Source organism: Bubalus bubalis, chromosome 14 (assembly GCF_019923935.1).
Source record: "Bubalus bubalis isolate 160015118507 breed Murrah chromosome 14, NDDB_SH_1, whole genome shotgun sequence".
Taxonomy (NCBI): Eukaryota; Metazoa; Chordata; class Mammalia; order Artiodactyla; family Bovidae; genus Bubalus; species Bubalus bubalis.
Genome location: NC_059170.1, coordinates 73,020,887 through 73,044,826, shown reverse-complemented (window position 1 = coordinate 73,044,826; position 23,940 = coordinate 73,020,887). Strand labels below are relative to the sequence as shown.

Below are 23,940 nucleotides of genomic sequence, written 5' to 3'. Positions count from 1 at the left end.
GGTGGAGGGAGAATTCTGGAGGGAGGCCTGGTTGGAGGTATGGACTGTGGGTCCAGTGGGAAGGTGATGGCGGACGTGCTCCTTAGAAGATGGGCCAACCCCTTGGCTGGCAGCGCCTGCCGTGCTCTGGCTGGATAACCGGTCGGGGCTGCATTTGAGGAGTGCTGGGAGGGCAAGTGCAGTGGCCAGTGGGTCCCTCCCTCCAGCACGGGTCAGAGTTTTGAGGCGTCTGCCTCACACAGGCCCCTGGTCTGTTCCCACACCCCGGGTGGGGCCTTGGTCGGGAGCAGGTGCATGACTGGGGCAGTGGGTGCCATTGGGAGGTTTGGGGGTTATGTACCTTTCATGTAGATTCCAGTGACCCCCCCCAGACCTCCCCAAACCCCCAAAATCCTGTGGCTGATCGTACCCATTACTCAGGTGAGGTTTTCTAGTCTGGAACTTGGCCCTTGGAGAAGCACTTGCGGCCTCCCCTGGGGCTGAAATCCATTGGTGTCCCACCGCCTCCTGCTGGAGCCATGTGGGAGCCCTGACCTGGGGGGGAGGAGCCTGGCGGGGGAGGAGTCTGATAAGGGGGCGGAGTCTGACTAGGGTGGAGTCTAGTCGGAGGGAGGAGTCTGATAAGGGGGAGGAGCCTGACAGGGGAGGAGTCTGAAGGGTGGAGTCTGACCGAGGGAGAAGTCTGACCAGGGGGAGGAGCCAGCTTGTCAATGGCTGCCCTGGGACCTGAAGGGTCGGGTGGTTGGTTGCTTTGTCTCACGTATACTTTCCATGAGGTGGGAAGAAGGCCACTTGCGTTTCCTGACTTAGGGTGTGATCGTGTGACCCTGGGCATGAAGGTGCCTGAGAAAGGCCACGCCCATGTCATCGCTCCCTTTTCTGTGCTGGAACTCCTGTGAGTTGGCAACTTGTGTCCTCTTCGTGACTGATGCTTTTCTGTACCAACCGCGGTTTTGTTTTGTGCTGTTTTTCTCTTCTTTCAATTTTCAGAGCTTCCCTCAATTACCCAGTCCGTTGGTGGGTCAGTCATAGGCCTGCCTGAGGTGGCTCGGCCGGGGCTGGTGCACCCAGGCGGCCCCTGTGGTGAGAGCCCAGCGAGCCCTGGCCCCGTCCTCCTGGGCTGTGTGCTTCCCAGGAGGCCACCCTCCCGGTGTCCCCCGTGGGCTTCTCCTGCTTCCCCGGCCAGCCCACAGCATCCCTCTCTCGGGCTTTCTAATATGCCTGCTGGTCCTTCCCACCAACTCAGGCCACATGATTGAAACATGTGCTTTGATGCTCCAGGAATGTGTGTGGCACCCTGGGGCCAAATGCCTGGGGTTTTGAAGAACATTCTGCTTCTCAGTAGTCCTGCTCTTTCAGTGAAGCCCATCACAGAACACATAACCAAAATATTTTAGTTGGTTTTATTTTTTTGCTTGTTTAATCTTTTGGCCATGCCACTTGGCATGGTAAGATATTAGTTCCCTGACTGGGGATTGAACCTTTGCCCCCAGCATTGGCAGCGCAGAGTCCTAACCATTGGACCACCAGGGAGATCCTAAACCGACGTATTTTTAACTTGCAGAGTTTGGTATTCTGCTCCTATGAATAAATACGCGCACACAGGAGGCACAGGGCGCGGCCGACCTTGTGGTCTGCCGGCCATCTGGGCAGAGGGTGGGGACTGGCCGAGACCCCCAGAGCTTCCCACCGAGAGGCCACAGCTCTGTGCTCTGTGGGTGTTGAGACGCTGCCCCCTCCTGGCCTGATTTGCCGCGTGGACACGTTCCTGGAGACGCATTTCCCCCTGGTGGAGGGAGGAGGTGACACTTTCGGAGAACATTTATGAACTGGTCCTAATGTGCGTGATCTCGGGGTGTCTCGTTGCTCTCAGGAAACTGCTGAGCAGCCGAAACAATGAAGAAAGGGGGGACCACATCAAGGGCAGGTGGGCCTCTGGACGCTGACCGGGGGATCTCAGGAGGGGAGCGGTAGAAGCCCAGTCAGGCCAAGGGCGCAGGTGCGGTGCTGGCTCACGACCTCCGGTGAGCGGCGAGTGCGGAGCCCCAGGCAGGCGTCCACGTGCCGTCAGGCCCCCCTGGTTTCCCGAGTGTGTCCCCGCTGCCCACTCCCACCTGGCACGGCCTTTCTCTTCCCGCTGCTCCCCGCTCAGCAACCAGCCACAGCCTATGTGTAGACAGAAACCAGCGCAGGTGTGGAGCCTGCGTGCAGGCCCCTGCTCCCTGCATGGGGTGCTCAAGCCTCCCGTTTCCTCCCAGTCAGTGGGAACACTGTCTTCTCTCCAGCAGCCCCAGGAGTTCCCACATGGGGAGAGTTTACAGGGCCAGGCCCTGCCCATGATAACTTCACAGGGTCCAGGAACATGGTCAGCCCGCCGTAGATGTCCTCTGTCACATGGAACTCAGCATCTTCCGCCCCAGACTCCTCCCTTGTCCTCAGTTTCTCTGGGTCGCTGGTATCACTGTTTCTCCTGGAGGCCTGGTTGGACCCAGCCTCCTCCTCTGATGCTCCCAAGGTCAGGGGCTGCGGGCCAGTTTTGGGTGAGGGGGAGAGAAGGGAGGTGGTACTTGGTCCCTGGGAGCATGACCCACCTGTGTGAAACGGTCTGTTTTCCTGGCCTGGCCTTGCTTCCTGGGACCCTATGCCTTTCTCTCCCACTGGCCCCTTCTGGTTCCTTCCCTTCGAACCTGTGTTCTCTCCTGTCACAGCCCAGGCCGCACCCCCACTCCCCAGTCTCTCTGGCCACACAGGTTCCTGCAGAGGCAGTGTCATTTCTTCTCTGCCTGCGGAGTCCCCATTGCTCCACAGATGTGGGCAGATAAGGAGGGAAGAAGGAAGTGCAGGGGTGTATTAGGGCTTAATGGAGCCTCAGGAAGCCCTAGCTGAAGTCCACACCTGCCTCTGCCCTGGACTTTAGACTCATGTGGAGTCTGAGCCTCCCTGACTGTGCTGAGGTCCTTGCCTCTGTGTCCTGTCCAGGTGGGGTCCTGTAGTGGGGTGGGGTCAGGTGGGTGGGAAATGACCTTCTCGTCTCCAGAGCACTTGGATTATTGGAGGGTTATTTCTTTGTGTAAAAAGCTACATTTTTAAATTAGTTTTCTATCACATAACAAAAGCATATTTTGCCTGGAAACACTGAGAGTTTAGGATGGAAAGTCCTGTCTCCTCTTTATGTAAAAAGCTAGATTTTTAAATTAGTTTTCTATCACATAACAAAAGCATATTTTCGTGGAAACACCAAGAGTTTAGGATGGAAACTCCTGTCTCCCAGCCTAGCTGTCTCAGCCCCAGCCCCATGTTGGCCACTCCCTGTGTTCTGGCATTTTCTCTGTCTGTCCTCGAGAGGCACATCGCACCTCTGAATCTGCATCGTTGTAAGCACAAGTGGGCCCAGAGTCTGTTTTATAGAGCCCCACATGCCTCCCATTTCTTTCCAGTTGCCTCTCGGGCTGTGCCCCCAAAGTACGTGAGCGGCTCTAAGTGGTACGGCCGTTGGAGCCAGCCCGAGCCCTGTGGCGCTGCAGGTGGAGCCCCAGGTTTACCGGAGCAGCCGGCCAGACCCAGTGCGAGGAGCCAGCTTCACCGCTCCACGTCCCTGGAAAGCGTGGAGGTGGGTTGACCCCGCCTTGGCACCCGCCTCCCCCCCAGTCACTGCTCACATGACATGACACAGGAGGATGGGAAAGGGCATCTCATCGCTGGAAGAGGGGCTATTTGGGGACCTACGTTTGGTTGTAAGGTGTCTCTGGGTCTCACTGTCTGCAGGGCAGCTCTGGCCACAGAGCAGCCTCCTTCAGAAACGGGGGCCTTGGAGCATCCACTATTCACCACCACCTGGCCCTGGCCCTGCAGGAGGAGGGGAAGGTTAATCGACTGAGGGTAGAAAGGGCAGGTGTGCAAAAGCCACAGTCACCCGCGTCCAGCCCTTGCAAGGCTCACACTGCACAACTTGGTGGGCTCATGATGGATGCCTCCGGGGCCCCCACTGAGACTCCTTGAGCTGTCCACTGTGGGAGCCTTCGGGCCTTCGTGTCAGAAAGTCTATCCACGGGGCAGATGCACCCACTGCGGGTTAATCGTGGCTGACGTCCTTCTCTTCTGTTTTTCCAGAGTCTCAAGTCTGATGAGGAAGCCGACAGCGCAAAGGAGCCTCAGAATGAATTGTTTGAAGCCCAAGGTAAAGCCTGGCCTTGTGGTGAATGCCCCCTTTGGTTAGTGCTGGGCTGTCAGGCAGCAGGCTGCCAGCGAAAGAGAATTTCCTGGGAGGTGCCCAGTGTGGGTGGTCTCTCTTAGGTGCACTTCTCCTGGGGAGGTCCCAGCTCTGAGATTCCTGAGGTCAGACCCTTGGGCAGGGGCTGCTGGTTAAGAGAGCAGCTAGTTGGTTGGCTAGGGTCATAGTGATCCTCCCGACCAGCAGGCATGGGCCAGGGGACTCCTTCCTAATGTGCCAGGCCTGGGCCAGCAGCCTCCCCACTCACCAGAGGCCCTGCATGGCTCTGGTCCTGGGAACCTGGTGGAGCACCCGGAAGGCAGTCACAGGTGCTTTGCATCAGCATGTAGGTGTGCAGGTCCCTTAAGGATGCCTCTCACCAGTGTGTGTCACAAGGCAGAATGTGCAGGACCACAGCTCCAGCGGGAGACCAGAACTGACCTGGAGCTTCTCCTGAGTGAGAGGTCTGCACTGGTGCTGAGCACCGTCCAGACTGTGGTCCTCAGGGGCCGAGGCTGTTGCTGGCTCAGTGTTGAGCATGGGGACGTCAGGCGAATGAACCAAGTGTCTGTGCTACCGGATGAAGCAGATGGACCTCTTTGTGTCCGAAAATCACTTCCTACATTCCCTGGGCTCAGAGTACATCTAGGGGATGAGAGGAAGGGCTCCTGGGAGGTTATTCACTGAGTGATTTTGGGCTCTCTGCCCAGAGACAGGTTGGGTGCTTCTTTCCATCCAGGTTAGAACTGACACTCCTGCACAAACACTAACGTCAGACCTCACAGGACTCAACTTACTGTCTCTGCCAGCCCTGAGAACACACCCTGGTGTCAGAATTGCTTTCCCCCTTTTTTGGTTCCTGCCTTTATTTATTTATTTATTTATTTTTTAATTTAAAATGTATTTATTTGGCTGTGTCAGTCTTAGTGGTAGCATGCAGGATCTTCATACGTCATTTGGGATCTTTCATGCAGTGCACAGGTTTCTGTCTAGTTGCAGGGCACAGGCTTAGTTGCTCCATGGCACGTGGGATCTGAGTTCCCTGACCAAGGATTGAGCCTGAGTCCCCTGCATTGCAAGGTGGATTCTTTATCATGAGACCTTCAGAGAAGTCCCTGTTTTTCCATTTTTCCATAGAACTTTCAGATGTTTTAAGCTGGAAGGGGTCTTGGAAGTGGCCCTTTCCTTGTGTTTTCTTCAACCCGATATACAGCATCATTGCTGAGCATGGAGGCCTAGCTTCCCTCAGGAAAGAACTTTCTGATTATTAGTTGGGTTATCACAGTAAACGCCAAGATGACTCCTCTCTGGAGACCTCCAGACCACTGACCAGGAGCCGGGGTCTGGTCAGGTGCAGGTGACCCTCGTCCTGTGTCGGGCAGGGTGGTGCAGTCTGGGCGTGGAAGGAGTGCTGCTTTGAAGACTTGCTTATCTAAAGAGAGCTCTCTGTGGGCACCCCAAGGTCTGTCCTCTCCCAAAGGGTGTTTCTCTGGCAAAGCTTCAGAAACCTCAGTAAGCCACCTGGCTAACGTAGAAAGGCTATGAAACCTGGCCGGCTGTCACCCCAACTCGCTGCTGAGACTGCATCTCAAAGACCCCTGTGGCTCCTGATGTGAGGTGGTATGGAAAACAGCCCACCTCGGGGCGTTTTTGCTGGGGAAAAAAAAGAAAAAAGATAACACTCACCCTGCATCCAAACTAGCCTTTGGTGCTAAGTTCCAGGTTACAGGAGATGTTAGGGATGGAAGGCCGGAGGCTGGGGAATGGGGGGTGGGTGGGAGCTGACCCAGCGACTCTGGGGGAGTAGCCACACACACAGGGAGGGTTCTGCGTTGATGCTGAGTTGAAGAAATCAGCTGTCGGGAGACTTGGGAGAGAACGGGGACGTCGTTGTTGGGTTGTAGGGCCATCGTCGCACTGGGGTCAGGAGTGCATACGAAACACTCAGGGGTGAGAACACGGCAGCTGGGATTTGCCTTCAAATTCTTGGGCCAGGGACGTCTGTGGTGATCTATTGTCTAGGACTCCGCAGTCCCATTGCAGGGGGCCCGGGTTCCATCCCTTGTCTGAGAACTAGAGCCCCCATGCTGTAACTAAGAGTTTGCATGCCACAGCTAAAAAGATCTCACATGCAGCAACCAAGACCCAGAGCAGCCCAATAAATATTACCGAAAAAAGAAATACGTGGGCAAGAACAAACAGGGGTAGATGAAGCCAGGGCGAGAGGCTGCCCAAGGGACAGGGCCATCGGCCTTTGTTGGACTGTGCTCTTTGCCTTGGGCAGGTTTGAAGACCTTCTAGACGTTAATTTTTTAAACCTGGCCCTTGTATTCTAAGTACAAAGCTTGCAGGTATGCTCCTGGTGCTACAGCTTCTGTAGGCTCCCTTCAGAAAATGCCTTCCCCACGTGCAGCAGAGTGCCCCTTTTATTGTGAAATTTTGCATAGAATTAAGTTGGAAGAATTGCACAGTGAGCCCCGTGTCGCCACCATCGGAAGCTTGACTCTCACATGTGTCCCTCTGCCCATCTGTCAGTCCATCTGAATTCAGAGTAAAGTACCGCCTTGGTGTGTTTCCCTTGCTTCAGGCCAGCTGCCAGCCTGGGGTTCTGAGGTCTTCAGGAGCCCCCGGAAGCCCCGCAGCCACTCCTTCGATACCCCTGAGAGCCAGGTCTGGGGCCTCTGGGAAGAGCTGGGTGTGGGCAGCAGCGGCCACCTCACAGAGGAGGAGCTGGCCCTGGTCTGCCAGAGCATCGGGCTCCAGGGCCTGGCGAAGGAGGTGAGAGGGGATGGGACGTACTGCCCCAAAGGCCTGGGTCTTTGTGATTGGTGCCGGGCCTGGAAAATCCCTTCACCCTCAGACACAGATTCAGTCATCACTGTCTGGCCTAAAATCCTGTGCTGACTCCCAGGGCTTGTGCTGACGGTCCGTCTCGGGCCACCTTCACGCGGGATGCCCCTCTGCCTGGAGCTCTCTCCCCTCTCTGGTCTCCCTAGGCCTACCGCCCAGCCCAAAGGTTGTGCCCACAGCATCTGGCTGTGTGACCCTGGCAGCTGTGTTCAGCCCTTCCCTCCTTCGGGACCCAGGGGAGGAGGGGGCAGTGCGATGGGATGGGCCCCGCCTTGCTGACTGTGAACCGCTGAGATTCTATACACACGTTTCCTGCACGTACATGTCGCACCATCCAAAAGACTCTCTCACAGCAGACTTGGGATGGGTTGTTGGGAGGTGAGGGATGCTCAGCTGGGTGGAAACTGACAGGAGTGTGGATTTCACAAGCCCCAGCCAGGAGGCCAGTGCTCAGATAGCAAGCTGCCTGCTTGGTGGGGTGGGGGCTGGGCCTGGGTGGGGCGGTCAAGGCTGCTGGGGAGCAGCCTCTGAGCAGATGCCTGAGGCGCTTTTATTTAGGAACTTGAAGACCTGTTCAACAAGCTGGACCAAGATGGGGATGGCAGAGTGAGTCTGGAGGAGCTCCAGCTTGGCCTGTTCAATCATGGGTCCCCTCGACCGGTGGAACTGGCCCCGCTTGTCAAAGCCAGCGGGTCCTGGTCTCATTACCAGGTAAGGTGGGGCGATTAAGTCTTGAAGCCCAAGGTGACTGCCATCACTCTCCTGAAGGCCTGAGCTCTCTGCCTGGTCCCCAGAGTGGGTGCCCAGGAGGTGGTTGGAGTGACCTGACCTGACATCGCTTCTGCCTGGCTATGCGCCACAGGTGAACTGCTCGCCTTCTCTGTGCCTCAGGTTCCTCATCTGTAAAGTGGACGCACCTCATAGGGGTCTCATATGGATTCCCTGGGGTACACTGCATTCCACCAAAAGCACCCGGTCCCTCCTCCCTGGGGGGCAGAGTCACTATCAGGGCCGTGCCTTCCCCGGGACTGGCCCTCCAGACTCTCCCGGAGCTGTGTTCTTCCCATTTTTCATCCTGCACGAGTCCAGCTGGAGTCAAGCAGACTTTATTTACACTGTGATGTTGGCCGGTGCGTTTGGTTCATGTCTGTCTCGGGGTGGTCAGGGCTCCTTCTCCCACCGCAGGGCACGGTTGTCCTGGGGAGTCTTGCTGCCGCCTCTTTGGCAACGTGGTTGATCCCGTAGTTTGTGGGCGGTGGTGCAGGAACAGTGTGGCCTTGTTCTCTGCTGGGCTGGGCGCGTCCGAAAATCAGGTTTCTGCCCCTGAAGCCACTGAGATGGGGAATGACTTGGGGTAGTGAGGACAGTGCCCGGCCACCTGAGGGCAGGGACTGCATGGTGCCCACAGCTCGCGGGGGAGGGCTCCTCCCAGGGGCCTCGGCCCCTTGATCCTGCCCAGGAAGCGCTGACATGGCCCTGGGGCCACGTCCTGTGCGTGTGGACACCAGTGTGACCGGGCTGCAGGTGTGGGGCCTCGTGCAGCAGACCGAGGTTCTCCTGCTCCATCAGGGGAGCCCCTGGGTCTGGTGGTCTGGGGACACCCACCTCAGAGAGGAGGGGGCCGCTGCTCCTCCTTGTTCGGGCCCCAACAACCAATGCGTGTCCCGGGGGCCCTCCCTGGGGCAGGAAGCAGCTTACCGGCCACACCTCAGCCTCACCCGTCAGCTTTCTGGCCGAGGGATTTTTCTGCTCTTGTCTCCAGCCCTGAATCCTGAGGTCACGTGCCCTCTGCTCAGGCCGCTCCGCCTCTTCTGAAGCCCATCTTGGGTTTCTATGCATAGACTGGGTTTCCCTCGGCTGGTGTGTGCCTTCCCAGGCTCTTTCTCTGGGAGGACAGGCGGGAAGCCATTGTTTGTTCAGAGAGAAGTTACTTCGGGGGGCCCTGCAGGTGCTGGGGCGTCCCCCTGCACGGTCTCAGGCAGACGGCCCTGAGCCCTGGGCCCGGGTTGCCTCCGCGGAGCCTGCAGTTCCCGCAGGTCCTCTGGGCACCCTGTTCCCTGCAGCAGGAATCAGGGGGAGGCCGTGCCCGCCGAACACAGGTGGTGAGGTCATGGAAGGTGTGCGGGGAGGCCCGCGGTCCTCACAGCGCTGGTCCCCGTGTGCAGGTCCCAGAGGAGAGTGTTGGCCAGACCACCACGTCGTCCCTCGTGTCCGTGTGCTCGGGCCCCCGCCTCTTCTGCAGTGTGGATGACAGCAGCGGCTTCGCCTTCCCGGAGCAGATCATCTCCTTGTGGGCCCAGGAGGGCGTTCACAATGGCAGGGAGGTCTTGCAGGTGTGGGCCGGTCACGCGGCTGCCCCAGCAGAGGCGTCTGGGCGGGGAGATTGGGGGGAGCCGCTGCCCATGAGGGAGGCTGGACAGAGAACCTCGCAGACACAGGCCCTATGGAGGGAAGGCCCGTCATCCTCACTTTTTGCTTTATTTTTTGATATCGATATGTAGGACCTCTTAACTTAGAAACATAATAAGTATACAGCAGAGAGAGCCTACAGCCTGAAACAAATCCTTTAGAGGGTAGGTTTCAGTATCTCAGACTCACCCCGCAGTGCGTGTCGGCCTCCGAGCCGATCCTGGGTCCTGGAGGACAGGAGGGCCTCTTAGTGACTGCAGCACGTGGGCGTGGACACCAGGAGGCGCCGCCCACACGTGTTGTGCGGTTTTTCTAATCTGGAAGCTGCTGCCCAGACCTTTTCGTCCTCTGCTCCTCCCTGATTTCATTGCTGAGAAGCATGCTTTCAGCATGTCATGGCGGCAGCTTCCCAGTTGCTCCTCACGCTTTAGCGTCCTGTCATTTTTCTCCCAGAAGCCCTCGGGGCCATGGAGAAGCGTGGAGATTCAAGTCCCCGTCTCCCGCTTTACAGAAAGGGCTTCCCCGTGGGCCCTGCCATGTGCCCGCCCCACCCGTGTGTCTGCAGCTTGTAGTCACAAGCACCAGCACTGAGAGAGCAGCCACGCCACCTGCGTTGTCACTAGGCCGCCGGCAGGTGCGTGGATGTTCCCAGCCCACTCTTTTTCTTACTGTGGTAAAATACAGAAAGCACAGTTTTTCTGTCCTTTTAACTTTACCTTCCCCAATCCCAAGGGGGAATGGCTGTGACTCTCGGAAATGCCTGGCTGTGGCTCATCACTCTATCAATCGTTTCCACCAACAGAACCCACATTGTTCCTATGTTTCTTCGTGCTGTTTAGAGATATATTAAGGATTCTTTGTGTCTGAAATGGCAAGAACTCAAGTCACACATGGCAAGAGAAAGACATCAGGGATCTTTGTGATCAGCTGGGGAAGGAGGAGGATGTTTAGGCTTGGGGGTCCCAGCTCTGGGGGTTATCAGGACTCTCCTGGTCTCTGGGTCTTGGCTTCAGGTCAAGCACCCTTGCACGGCTCCCCAGGACCCCTTGCTTTGACAGAGGAAAAGCCCTTCTCCAGCCTCCCTATTAATCCCCAAAGTCCTCTGCTTGCATATGCCCCCTTCTGTGTCTGTCCCTTTGTCCAAGAAGGGGGACTCTGTCCAGCCTGGGTCATGCCCGCCTCTAAAGCAGGGACAGTGAGGGGAGGAGCTGTATGTTGACTGTGGGAGGGGGACATCAGTGTTGACAGGGACCTGGGGAGAGGTACCCCAGAGGGATGGGAGCAGGGGAGAAGCTCCATTCAAGAGGGGGAGACTTTGCAGACAGAAAAGGATGGTATTGGGACAGTGAGGTCTGGGCCTGAGAGAGCCAGCAAATGTCTGAAGACCCACTCATCCTGCCTGCCCGATGGGCCTTTGTGTTTTCAGAGCCTTGACTTCAGTGTGGACGAGAAGGTGAACCTTTTGGAGCTGACCTGGGCCCTGGAGAAGGAGCTCATGATGGTGGGCGGGGCCACCCAGCAGGCAGCCTTGGCCTGCTACCGCCAGGAGCTGAGCTTCTGCCAGTAAGAGCCCCGCTGGGGCAGGGGGTGGGGTGCCGCTGGCCAGGCTGGCCTCCTCGCCCAGGACACGGGCAGCCTGAGGGAGGAGAAAGGGTGCTTCCAGCGTGGTCACAAAGCATGGCATGGAGATTGGGCCAAGAATGCGTTCCTTTTTAATTGGGTTTGGCTCCAGTTGAGCTGGATATTCAGGCCATCCGTCTACTGAGCCTGTTGTCACAGAGATTGTTACTGTATTTTTATTGGTGTACTGAAGCTACAGAAAAGGTTGGCAGTAATTCCAATCTCCATCCTCACGACTTTGCATCTCGTTAGGTACTGACAGATGAGACCTCTGACATCAGGCAACTCTGCAGAGGGGCCCAAAGGAAGACTGCTTTGGGAGGATGAGGAAGGGAGACAAGCTTGGTGCTTCTCCAGTGGGAGAAACAGGCACCAGGATAGCTGGTGCACTGAGCCTCAGGCAGGGCCTGGGGTGACCAGACAGAGACAGGAGTCTCCTCTGCGCTGAGCAACTCCCTGGCACTTAGGTGCCAAGCTGCAGGTGGCAAGGCTGTGACCAGGCAGGATAAGGGGTGGCCCCCTTCTCCCCTTCATGCGTCCAGTCCCAGGTTAGGTGCTAGGGATCGCTGGGGCCTGAGGCCCAGCTGCAGGCAAGAGGGAGTGTGGATAATTTCCCACCTCTTCTAAGGTCTGGAGGGGTGAACACTGCACGCCCCAGGCTTGAACCTCTTGGTTCAGAAACCTGCTAGAAACCCCATTGCAAGCCAGTTGGCTGCTTGCTGTATGTACTTCTGTAAAACAGACTCAACAGCTGCAGAAACCATCCTGGTAGGAGGAGGTCAGGCTTCCCGGGTGGCGTTAGTCGTAAAGAACCCACTTGCCAATGCTAGTGCAGCCCGCTTGCCAACGCAAGAGGCCTGAGAGATGCGAGTTCCATCCCTGTGCCAGGAAGATCCCCTGGAGGAGGGCATGACAGCCCACTCTAGTATTCTCGCCTGGAGAATCCCATGGGCAGAGGAGCCTGGAGGGCTACCGTCCATAGGATTACAGAGTCAGACATGACTGCAGCGACTTGGCACGCGTGCACAGGAGGTGGGTCAGCCCAGCGCTGGCCACTGCTCAGCACTCTTAGGCCAGCCGAGTTTGTTCCTCCAGACTGGCTCGCTAGGCCCAGAGCAGTGTCCCCAGTGATCCCTCCCTCCTTTCTGCAGGGAGCAGGTGGAGCAGATGGTCAGGGAGCGAGATAAGGCAAGGCAAGACCTGGAGAAAGCTGAGCAGAGGAACCTGGAGTTTGTGAAGGAGACGGACGACCTGTACTCCGCCCTGGAGCAGCTCACGGAGGAGAAGGTCAGGTAGGTCCTGCTGGGGTCCTGGGCCAGGGCGGATGGTGGACCCAGGCTGCTGCCAGCCGAGGCCCTGCTGTCTCACCTGAGCCCGCAGCAGGGAGTCCGCAGACCAGGCATCACCCATGAAGTGGGCTGAGCGGACTCCGCAGAGTCAGCCCGGCTGGTGGCGGACAGACCAGAGGAAAGCGTTTCTGACCTTTATGAAAGTCTTTCCCTCTCTCGATGTGTCACCTGCCTCCCTGTGGTTCTTTGCCATGGCCACGTTCGATTCCGTCCCAGACAGGGGAGGTGCCGGGTCCCCTCTGGACGCACATGGGGCTCATGGGGCTCCCCGCTGGAGGGCAGCCTGACTGCACACGCCCTTCCTCTGCGGCCAGCGCTGCCCTCCCCAAGCGCCCACAAGCCGACGGTGACTGATTTCAGGCCATCAGTCGGGGAGCTGAGAATGGATTTGCGTTGGTCTCAGCCTGGTTGACCTGATTCTCCCGACCACCCCGAAGGGACTTGGTGAAGTTCTCTCTGAGTCAGAGAACCGGAGACTCGTTATCTCCATCCAAGAATCTGGGTGGGGGACACAAGGCCTCGAGGGCCATGTGGGTGTTTGGATTTTGCTCCATGAGTAACACGGTGTCATTGGCACATTTTTAGAAATAGCGTTTGCAGTTGTGTTAGGTTGCTGCTGCCGCTGCTGCTGCGTCGCTTCAGTCGTGTCTGACTCTGTGCGACCCCATAGACGGCAGCCAACCAGGCCTCCTGTGCGTTAGGTTACTCTAACAGAAAAGTATTAAGGGATACATGTTCATTGTAGACAACTTGGAAAATACACACACGAGGAAAAATAAAAGCAAACACTTCACGTCCACAGAGGTTGTCGCTCCTGACCTTTCTCAGGCGCCCCTCGCTTCCTCCTGCGCGTGTGGTCGCTCTCAGAGAGCTGTCGCTGCTGTAATGTTGCATATCCTCCCTGAGCACCCGTCAGGAGGCTCTGCCACATGTTACTACACCTTTCCCCTTTAAAGAGGGGAGTGATATGATCAAGTGTGTAAAACTCACCCCAAGATCTGCAGGCTCTTAGGTTAATCGTGCCCATCAAACTGTTGCCCTGAGTGACAGCTGCCCTTGTGCCCCAAAGCTCTGCGCTGATCTGAGGGAGGCCGAGCCAATCATTTCTGGTTTCGACCACAGTCAATTGATTGCGGACCCGGGCAGGCTCTGCCGAAATAAGAGTTTCCACTCATCTTCACTCTAGATATACTGGGTTTGAGAGTCTTGTTAAGAAACTGTTTTAGTAATGTTGTTCAGTCACTCAGTCGTGTCCGACTCTTTGCGACCCCATGGGCTGCAGGGCACAAGGCTTCCCTGTCCTCCGCCATCTCCCGGAGTCTGCTCAAACTCATGTCCATCGAGTCAGTGATGCCATCCAGCCATCTCATCCTCTGTTGTCCCCTTCTCCTCCTGCCTTCAATCTTTCCCAGCATTGGGGTCTTTTCCAATGAGTCAGTTCTTTGCATCAGGTGGCCAAAGTACTGGAGTTTCAGCTTCAGCATCAGTCCTTCCAGTGAATATTCAGGACTGATTTCCTTTATGATGGTTTGATCTCCTTGCAGTCCAAGGAACTCTCAAGAGTCGTCTCCAACACCACAGGTCAAAAGCATCAATTCTTTGGTGCTCAGCGTTCTTTATGGTACAAATCTCACATCCGTGCATTACTACTGGAAAAACCATAGCTTTAACTAGATGGACCTTTGTTGGCAGAGTGATATCTCTGCTTTTTAATATGCTGTCTAGGTTGGTCATAGGTTTTCTTACAAGGATCAAGCATCATTTAATTTCATGGCTGCAGTCACCATCTGCAGTGATTTTGGAGCCCCCAAAAATAAAGTCTGTCACTGTTTCCATTGTTGCCCTATCTGTTTGCCATGAAGTGATGGGACAGGATGCCATGATTTTAGTTTTCTGAATATTGAGTTTTAAGCCAGCTTTTTCACTGTCCTCTTTCACTGTCATCAAGAGGCGCTTTAGTTCTTCTTCACTTTCTGCCTTAAGGGTGCTTATCATCCGCATATCTGATATTATTGATATTTTTCCCGGCAATCTTGATTCCAGCTTGTGCTTCATCCAGCCTGGCATTTCACATGATGTACTCTCCATATAAGTTAAACGAGCAGGGTGACAATATACTGCGTTGACGTACTCCTTTCCCAATTGTAAACCAGTCTGTTGTACTCTGTCTAGTTCTCACTTTTGCTTCTTGACCTGCATTCAGGTTTCACAGGAGGCAGGTAAGGTGGTCTGATATTCCCATCTCTTTAGGAATTTTGCACAGTTTGTTGTGGTTTACACAGTCAGAGGCTTTAGTGTAGTCAATGAAGCAGAAGTACATGTTTTTTATGGAATTTTCTAGCTTTTTCTGTGACCCAGTGGATGTTGGCAATTTGATCTCTGGTTCCTCTGCCTTTTCTAAATCCAGCTTATACATCTGGAAGTTCTCGGTTCACATACTGTTGAAGCCTAGCTTGAATGATTTTGAGCATTACTTTGCTAGCATGTGAAATGAATGCAGTTGTGTGGTAGTTTGAACATTCTTTGGGACTGAAACACAGGAAAATAAAATCTGTCAGTGCTTCCACTTTTTCTCTTTCTATTTGCCATGAAGTGATGAGACTGGATGCTGTGATCTTAGATTTTTGACTGTTGAGTTTCAAGCCAACTTTTTCGCTCTCCTCTTTCACCCTCATCAAGAGGCTCTTTAGTTCCTCTTTGCTTCCTGCCATTAGAGTGGTATCATTTGTATATCTGAGATTGTTGATATTTCTCCTGGCATTTTGCATGATGTACTCTCTATTTAAGTTAAATACGCAAGGTGACAATATACAGCCTTGATGTACTCCTTTCCCAAATTTGAAGTAGTCCGTTGTTTCATGTCCAGTTATGTTGCTGCTTGACCCACATACAGGTTTCTCAGGAGGCAGGTAAGGTGGTCTGATATTCCCATCTCTTGAAGAATTTTCCACAGGTTATTGTGATCCACAGAGTCAAAGACTTTAATGTAGACAATGAAGCAGAAGTAGATGTTTTTCTGAAATTCTCTTGCTTTTTCTATGATCCAGTGGATGTTGGCAATTTGATCTCTAGGTCCTCTGCCTTTTCTAAATCCAGTTTGTACATCTGGAAATTCTTGGTTTATGTACTGTTGAAGCCTAGCTTGAAGGATTTTGAGCATTACCTTGCTAACATGGAATAAGTGTAACTGTGCGGTAGTTTGAACATTCTTTGGCATTTCCCTCCTTTGGGATTGAAATGAAAACTGACCTTTTGCAGTCCTGTGGCCATTGCTGAGTTTTCCAGATTTGCTGGCATACTAAGTGCAGCACTTTAAGAGCATCATCTTTTAGGATTTTAAATAGCTCAGCTCCACTAGCTTTAGTGATAAGGCTAAGGTTTGGCACTGTTTTCCCTGCTGATAGAAATGGTTGTTGCAAAAGATCACTGCAGAGTCCGAGGGGAAGGGCCCCGCCCCATCCTCTGTCTGCTTGGAATTCGCTGTGTTCTGGTTTTCCAAGGCTTGTGGTGGAGGCTGACTTCTCTGCGCCTTCAGTCACCAAGGGCCCTGATGCTGCCTTTATTTACCAATGTATTTTTTGATGACGTGGAGAAGGTTGAATGGCCAAGGCGTGCCAGAGACCCACCCAGAGGTCAACTGCCAGCTCACTCCATGGGCCAAGGGACCCGCTGGCTCCCTTGTCTGTGTGGGGTGACCTCTGCCAGACTCGAGGAGGGCAGTTCATGAGGCCTCCACCGCTCCACAACACTGTAGCTCCCCCGTCTATCAGGCGGGAACAAACGAGTCCCCAATGCTGAGGCCAAGTGCGCTGATGGGAGACCCGGGGGAGGGAGAGGCCCAGATGGCGCCGCCCAGGAGCCCGATGCACCGTGTGCCTTGCAGACGCCTGGAGCAGGGCTACCGGGGGAGGCTGAGCCTCCTGCAGTCCGAGGTGGAGGTGGAACGCGAGCTGTTCTGGGAGCAGGCCTGGCGGCAGAGGGCCGGGCTGGAGGAGGACCTGCGGCGCCTGCAGGCGGAGGAGACCGGCCTCCGCAAGAAGCTGACCCTGGCCCTGAAGGTAGGGGGGTTCATGGTGCTGCGGGGTACCTCCTCAGGGCCCCCCACCCGAAAAGAGGGAGGCCACATTGCCCGGGGGTCCCTCCTCCACACCCATACCTTCCTGGGCCAGGTCTGAACCCTCCCCGTGGCCCTGGGGGCTTGACCCTAAAGAACGTTTTCTGCAGCCACCGAGAGAGCCCATTTCTCAGCTGAAGCGGAAGCGTCCTGGCTTCTCCAGGAGAGACCCAGGCCTCCTCTGCAGCCGTCTGGGCCTCAGGATGGGGGCCCTGGGGCTCTCTCTCTTGGCTCTGGGTCAGTGGCTGCCACCTCGGCTGCCTCCCTGGGACCAGAGCACTAGACCAAACACAAAAGCGTCACCCGCCCCCAGCCCTGGCTGTGTGACCTGGATCGGGGGCACTCTTCCTGGCTGTGGAGAGCGTCCCTGACCTGCTCCCTGCCTGCCTTTGCTTCCAGTGAGGTGGCTCCGGCCCCACCTTCTTCTTCCCTGACTGTGGGTTCCTCCACACCTGCCCTGCCTCCCTCCCCCAGAGGAGAAGCCAGGCCTGCCTTCTGGTTGTATCCTGTGTCTCCAGACACCGCCTTCCTTCCAGTGGACTCCTGGGCTATTGCCGGGCAGCTTCAAATCCATCCTTTCAAAGACGGCTCGGGAAGGGTTGTCACTGCCTTCCACTCGTGCTGCTTATGACCTTCTCGAGAGCTCAGGCGGCTGGGAGAGCCTCCCCCAGGGCTCCTGCTCTGGAGCCCTACCTCTTGCTCCCTCCTCCATCCTGGCCAACCACTGACCTGTGTCTCGTAGGAAAATAGTCGATTGCAGAAGGAGATGATTGAAGTCGTGGAGAAGCTCTCCGACTCAGAGAAGCTAGTCCTGAAGCTGCAGAATGACCTGGAGTTTGTGTTGAGGGACAAGGCAAGTCCTTTTGCTGAGTCTGAGTCCCCAGAGAAGTGCCTGTGGGTGTTGGTAAAGGGCGTCAGGGTCTTGATGGAGAATACACAGGAGACGGAATTGGGTTTTTCTGCTAAACTTCCACGTGCTACTCAGTCACTCAGTCGTGTCTGAATCTTTGTGATCCCCATGGACTGTAGCCCACCAGGCTTCTCCGTCCATGGAATTTTCCAGGCAAGAATACTGGAGTGGGTGCCATTTCCTGCTCCAGGGGATCTTTCCGTTCCGGGGATTGAACCTGCATCTCCTGCGTCTCCTACATTGGCAGGCGGGTTCTTTAGCACTATGCCATGTGGGAAACCTAAAATTCTGTAATGGAGAGGAAATTATTAAGGCTACTTTGCCTGTATTTTCCTCCCCTTCAGGCAGTGCAGGGGTGCAGGTGACACCCCAGTGATGCCCTGCATTTTGACCTTCTGGTGACGAGGCCTGGACCAGTCAGCAACTGCTGCACAGACCCCAGTGCTGGGGTGAGGAGAGCTTAGAAACCTGGCCCTTTCTGTCACCTTGAGGGGAGGAGGGAAAGGGAGGGAGGTGCAGGGTCCGTGCAAGGAGCCTCCCAGGTGGCCGAGGCAAGAAGGCAGCCCAGGGTCCAGGTGGGAGCTTGACCACCTTCCTGAAGTTCCGAATATCCTTCTGCCCTGAGACCTTTGAAACGAGGGCAGGGAGGAAGAGGAGGGACAGGTGGCTGCGCCTGCAGATGCTGAGCGTCCTGCGGCAGTACGAGGGGGTGGCAGCCCACCCTCTACCTGGCCTGAGGTCCTGGCCCTCACTTTCCTGCTTGCACCTGGCTTTCAGCTGGAGCCTCAGAGCACAGAACTCCTGGCCCAGGAAGAGCGATTCTCAGGGATCCTGAAGGAATACGAGCTTAAGTGCCGGGTAAGTGTCCCCCTGCCCTGCCCGAGGGAACGTCAGGTGCTGTCTGCTCAGGACTGGGTGGCCCCTCCCACCTCCTGGCCTCCACGTGGAGGGTGGCCCAGCCCGGGTCCACAGGAGCATCCCTACATGAGCCAGGCAGGCATAGCCTCTGACATGGGCTTCCGTCTTCAGTTGAGGTCTTCTGAGCTTCATGTTTTTGTTTTTTCAAAAATTTTTGGCTGTGTTACATGGCTTGTGGGATCGCAGTTTCCTGACCAGGGATGGAACCCACACCCTTGGCAGTAAAAGCCATGGAGTCCTCAATGCTGGCCTGCCAGGGAATTTCCCAAGCCTCATGTTCTGCAAGGAGGCAGTTGGGACTTTGCCTGCCCGGCACCTGTGCCTGGCCCCACACAGGCTGCTCACCCCAGTCCCAAGGCCCCCGTGTGTGTCCGGGCGCTGTGTAGGGCTTCATCTTGTTTCCTGTGGTTGAGTGTATGCATTTCCTGGGCCAAACCTACATGTGAGCCCACTCAGAGCCAGAAAACAGGCCCTTAAGGGGCCTACATGTGGCGTCCCCACCATGCAGAGCAGGGTGCAGGTGGTGAACAGTCCCTGCTGGGAAACAGATCACTCTGTTACTCCCTCAAGCTTGTCCAGGACTCCGGCAGATAAAGCATGAGTGTTTGGCGTTAAGGGTCTAGTATTCACTTGCTTCTTAATGGTTTCCCTCCTGATTAACGTAAGAACTGTCTCTCTGCACGTGATGCTTTGGCCACACCAGAGGATAAAGGTGAGCCCGTGCTGGTCTGCAGTGTGACGTGACCCCCTCCTCCTGCCTGCCACACCCCGAATCCCAGTGCCCCTGCAGTCCTGCGTATGGGTCACCTATGTAGCCCTTCTCAGAGACCAAGTGCTTGTGTGGGTTTTGTGGTTAACTTTCTGGAAGGAACTCTCCTTCCTGCCGTGTTTTCTCCCCCACTTTGAGCACCTGTGACTAACCAGCACTTAATACGTTGCTTTAGTGCACCTGAATTTTTTCATACAGGTGTAACCCCCTTTGTTTTTTTCACATGACTGTCACCTAACTGTTGCTACTCATTTCACTTTTGATTCTTGAAATTTTACTTTTTGAAATTTTGGCAAAATAAATTTTACATTTTGGTGCTACTTATTCAGAGATCTTCCCTCTTTTGCAGGGATATTTTTGGCTGTTTCAAACTAGCATTGAGAACGTTAAAAAAAATTTTTTTTTATTAACTTCCAAGAGGAAGTTGCAAATGTCTGGGCAGCCAGCCCCTCTGTGTGTGCTAACTTGGTGTGGCTGGCTCCGCCTTCCTCTCCAGTGCTTTCTGAGCTGCTGTTGAAACCCCACCCTCTCCTGCTTTCTTGCTGAGCTCACCTCTCCTGCTAATGCTAACGTGAAGAGAAGCCTCGAAGGTTCCAGAGCCTCAGACCTAGGGCTTCGCTGTGTGCAGTGGACTTGCTGCCTTTCCCGGCTCTTGGGGCAGCACCCTGTGACTGCCATCAGCATCCACAGGTACCCCAAATTCATGTGCAACCCACACGAAAGCAGGCACATGGCTCCCCAGCCCTGCTGGACGCACCCTGGATGGACAGGCTGGGACCCAGGACAGTGCATGTCATCCTTAGGCGCTTGGAACAGAGGAGTCTGCCTGGCATCATACCTTAAGGGCCTGTTTTCTGGCTCTGGGAAACTTGCGGAGCATGTATGCTCTTATAGTGGCCATGTGAGGGGGGAAGGAACCACTGAAGGGGCAGGGCATTCGGCAGAAATGATTCTGTCGATGTTTCCTGCCACATCAGCACTGCTCAGTAAAAACAGCAGTCATGTGAGTACTTCCAAGTTTTCCAGTGGTCACGTTAAAAAAGGTAAAAGAAAAAGTAAAAAGAAATGGGTGACGTTAATTTTAGTAACATTTTATTTATTCCATTACTTTCACAGTGTCAGCATTTCAGCATATAATCAATATAATCACATTTTAAGTGAGCTATTTTGCATCCCTCTTTGGGAACCTGGTCTTTAAGATCATTGCAGAGTTTATGCTGCACACCTCGATCCAGACTGACCACGTCAGAGATGCTCTGTGGCCTGTGTGGTGTCATTGTGGGGTGGGGGCGCCCGGGCGCACACACCCGCCACCCCACGGGCCTCCCTGCAGCTCTCGCTTCCTGGCCTTGCCCTTTCCCCTGGGACAGAGGTGCTCACTCTGGGGAGATTGCGTATTTGCTCAGGAGTTCCTGAAGGAGGTACAGTGAGCCTAGTAAACATGTGCTTCCTCTAAGATCAGCAGGGCCTGTCCCTTCTCCCACATGGCCTAGAGCCGCCAGTTAGAGGCTCCTCCTCCCAGGGTGGGTGTGGACACAGGCCAGGCACTGGCCACCAGGGAGTTCAGTAGGAACTGACAAGAGCTGCCTGCAGAGGAAACTCAGATTAAAAAATCAGAGAGGAGGGACTGCCCTGGTGGCCCAGTGGTTAGGACTCCACTCCCAATGCAGGGGGCATGGGTGTGATCCCTGGTTGGGGAACTAAGGTCCTGCAGGCCGCATGCGCAGCCCCCAGAAAAGGAGAATCAGAGCGGGCAGTGGGGCCTTGAGGGTGTGTGTGGCATGGACCCCAGAGCCTTGGTCCCGGGGGAGGAGCCGGCTGGAAGCGGCATCGCACGTGGCGTCCTCCAGGAGGGGTGACCATGGCCCACCCGAGGCGGGGGGAGGAGCACGTGGACCCACCGTCATGGGCGAACGTGGCACTCGGGCCGTGGGACTACCTGGGAGAGCGGACTGTGAGTGCTGCCCTCCCTGCCCTGTAAAAGCCAGGTGACCAAGTGGGCTTGTTGAGTTATATTTCATTCTTTGTGTGGATAAATGATGCTTGTTACAAACGAGACCCTTCCTCTTTTATTTTTCCTCTGTGCTGTGCAGCTTGCAGGATCTTAGTTCCCTAACCAGGGAGCAAACCCGCATTGCCTGCAGGGAAAGCACTCAGTCCTAACCGCTGGACCACCAGGAAGGTCCCAGAGGCCCTTCCTCTTAAGCCTCATGTCCCCCGAATCTCCCTTACCCCTTACGAGCATGCTCCCCCAACCTGTTGTGGTTTCAGGTGTTTAAAGGTCTCTGTATTTTCTCCATTTCTCACTTTCACTGCACTTTTTTCCCCGAGCCCCTTCTGGGTATCCAGTGATGGAAGGTGGTGCCAGGCATAAAACGGTGGGAAATGACTCCCGCTCCTTGTCGCTCCCAGAGCAGTTCGGTGCCCGGATATAGTGTCGGTGCCCCGTTCTGGAAGTCGGGACCCGCTTTGCTGGGGACTGAACTGTTCCCCGGGTGCCGGCCCTGTGCCCCGCTCCTGGGCCTGGTGGCCGCAGTGGCTGGAGGAAGTGTCTGGCTCTGCCCACAGGACCTGCAGGACCACAACGACGAGCTGCAGGCTGCCCTGGAAGGCCTGCAGGCACAGGCGGCCCCGAGTCGGCACGGCCGCCTGGCCCCGGGACACAGCCCGGCAGGTAGGAGCTGACTGCTTGGAGGTGGTGGGTCTGCTGGGAGGTGGTGGGTCGCGTGCTCCTGCCCCGGGGATAGGGCGGTGGGCCAGCCCGCTGTGCAGGGGGTCACAAGTCCTTCGGACCACTTGTGTGGGAGAAGGGGCCTATCTGAGGCGAGGGGTTTAGGCAACCCAGAGCCCCAAGGGAGATGGAGGAGGATGAAGGTCCTACTGCTTGGACAGAGTAAGTGGTGAAGGTTGTGATGACCTTGCTGTGACCTCAGGGCAGGCGTGTCCCCTGTGAGCCTCCTAAGGCAGGGGGAACGGAAGGAGATGCCCCTGGGGAGGGTCATCTGGGAAGGGGAGCAGAGAGCGGGCTGGGGTGATGGGGGACGGCCTGCAATGGCTCTGACAGGGCAGTCCATGCCAGCTTTCCTCGGGGCCTCCGAGGGCAGCCGGGGGGTCTTCTGCGCCCCTGGCCTCTGAGGGGGCCTCACCTGCACCCGCAGCGTGGACTCTGCTGCCCCGGGCCACAGCCCTGCTGCCCTCAGCCAGGGGTGGTTGGCGCGTGGCTGCTGTCATCGCATGCCTCGATGAGTGTCAGGGGCCCGTGTGGCCGCAGGGAAGGGGGCGATGGTCTTTATCCCTGGACGGACCTGAGCTGCAAGGAGTGCGTGGCCCTTGTTGAGAGCCAGGACCTGCGCCTTGGGTTCGGTGGCCAGATGGCTCTAGGTCATAGCACCGGACGGAGCCCCAAGCTTCGTGTTGGTGCCGACGCAGCCAAAGCGCTCTCCCGGCTGGAGCCTTTTTTCTTCCCCTCGCCCCCATCTGAGGAGGAGGGGCGGTCAGGACAGCAGCGCTGTGGTGCAGGGGCCACATGGGTGGTGGAGGACGGGCTGGCTGTGCATCCAACCGGGGCCACTCCTGACCCAGGCGGCAGCTTCCTGTTGTCAGGGCGATGGGATGCTCTCTTTCCTAAGGTGCTTATCCCAAGTTCTCTTGGCCGGATGTTGCCGTATCTGTCCCTCTTTTTCATGGGTAAGAATTCGGGAACTGAAAAGAGCAGGCGAGAGGTCAGGATGTGTCTGCTCCCTTCACTTTCCAGCCCATCCACCCGCATGGATGAAACCCCAGCAGTGGCCACACTTCACATTCTGAATCAAGCCTTGAGTGTTTCCCCTAGCACGCATGGCATGGGGGACACCTGGGCCCAGGAGGGCTGGCCATGCTGTGGGTCCAAAATCACTGCAGGTGGTGACTGCAGCTGTGAAATTAAAAGATGCTTGATCCCGTGGTGTTCTGGGCAGAACATCTGTGGACATGTCCTCTTTATTTTCAGGCACCGTCACGTTAGTGGGTGATTCCGCCCCAGCAAGTATAGAAACAGAGATCATGTTGGAGCAGCTGAAGGAGCGTTACCAAGAACTCAAGATCCAGCTGGAGACCAAGGTCAGGGGACTGAGGGAGGCCACAGAGTTAGGGGAACTTCTTGCTGAGACGCGTCTGCACACACGTCTGCCCATAGTGAGCGCACTCAGGGGGACGGAGGTTTGCAGGGAATGTGCGTGACCCTGACTTTGTGCCTCCACCCTCTTCAGAAGGAGGCAGGACAGAGGAATAGCTAATAATGGGAGGGAGCAGGGTCCCTCCCCGTGTCTGGAGGCTGGTGCAGAGGCCAGACCTCCCTGTTTGCTCTGCACTGGGAAGTCACAGCCTCCGGCTCTGTTGCAGCTGAAGCAGATTCTGGGAGCAGAAGCTTAGTTCCTGTGATTGCCCTGCACCAGGGGCTCCCCAGGTGGCGCTAGTGGAAAAGAGGAGATATGTCTCCAATACAGGAGACATAAGAGATGCAGGTTCGATCCCTGGGTTGGAAAGATCCCCTGGAGGAGAGAGTGTGGCAACCACTCCCGTCTTCTTCCTGGAGAATCCCATGGACGAAGGAGCCTGGTGGGCCACAGTCCACAGGGTCACACAGAGTCAGACTCGACTGAAGCGACTTGGCACGCAGGGGCTCCTAGGCCACCCTGGCCAAGCCTGTCTTCTTGGGTGAATGTATCTCTAGCTCTGTACTCGATTGTGGCGGGTTTTGTGGCGTGATGGTGCCCACAGCTTGTCAGGTGTCACCATGGCCATGGGGTGGCC

At 55.9% G+C, this 23,940-nt stretch overlaps 1 protein-coding gene across 8 annotated transcripts in view; it reads left to right on the top strand.

Moving 5' to 3' along the window:
• LOC102405658 (ninein-like protein) overlaps positions 1–23,940 on the top strand; it is a 94,705-nt gene that overhangs the window by 50,369 nt on the left and 20,396 nt on the right. For 3 of the 8 annotated variants that reach the window (XM_025264551.3, XM_025264549.3, XM_025264550.3), the window contains exons 3-14: positions 4,111–4,177; positions 6,798–6,988; positions 7,619–7,771; positions 9,226–9,393; positions 9,981–10,103; positions 10,896–11,032; positions 12,241–12,381; positions 16,322–16,496; positions 17,295–17,405; positions 18,240–18,320; positions 21,718–21,823; positions 23,138–23,247. In XM_025264551.3, the coding sequence (XP_025120336.2) occupies positions 4,111–4,177; positions 6,798–6,988; positions 7,619–7,771; positions 9,226–9,393; positions 9,981–10,103; positions 10,896–11,032; positions 12,241–12,381; positions 16,322–16,496; positions 17,295–17,405; positions 18,240–18,320; positions 21,718–21,823; positions 23,138–23,247 (1,563 nt within the window). Of the gene's footprint in view, positions 1–2,750; positions 2,819–3,437; positions 3,611–4,110; positions 4,178–6,797; positions 6,989–7,618; positions 7,772–7,984; positions 8,191–9,225; positions 9,394–9,922; positions 10,104–10,895; positions 11,033–12,240; positions 12,382–16,321; positions 16,497–17,294; positions 17,406–18,239; positions 18,321–21,717; positions 21,824–23,137; positions 23,248–23,940 lie in introns of those variants that run through there. The other 5 variants (XM_025264548.3, XM_025264545.3, XM_025264547.3 and 2 more) reach the window with 5 other exon arrangements.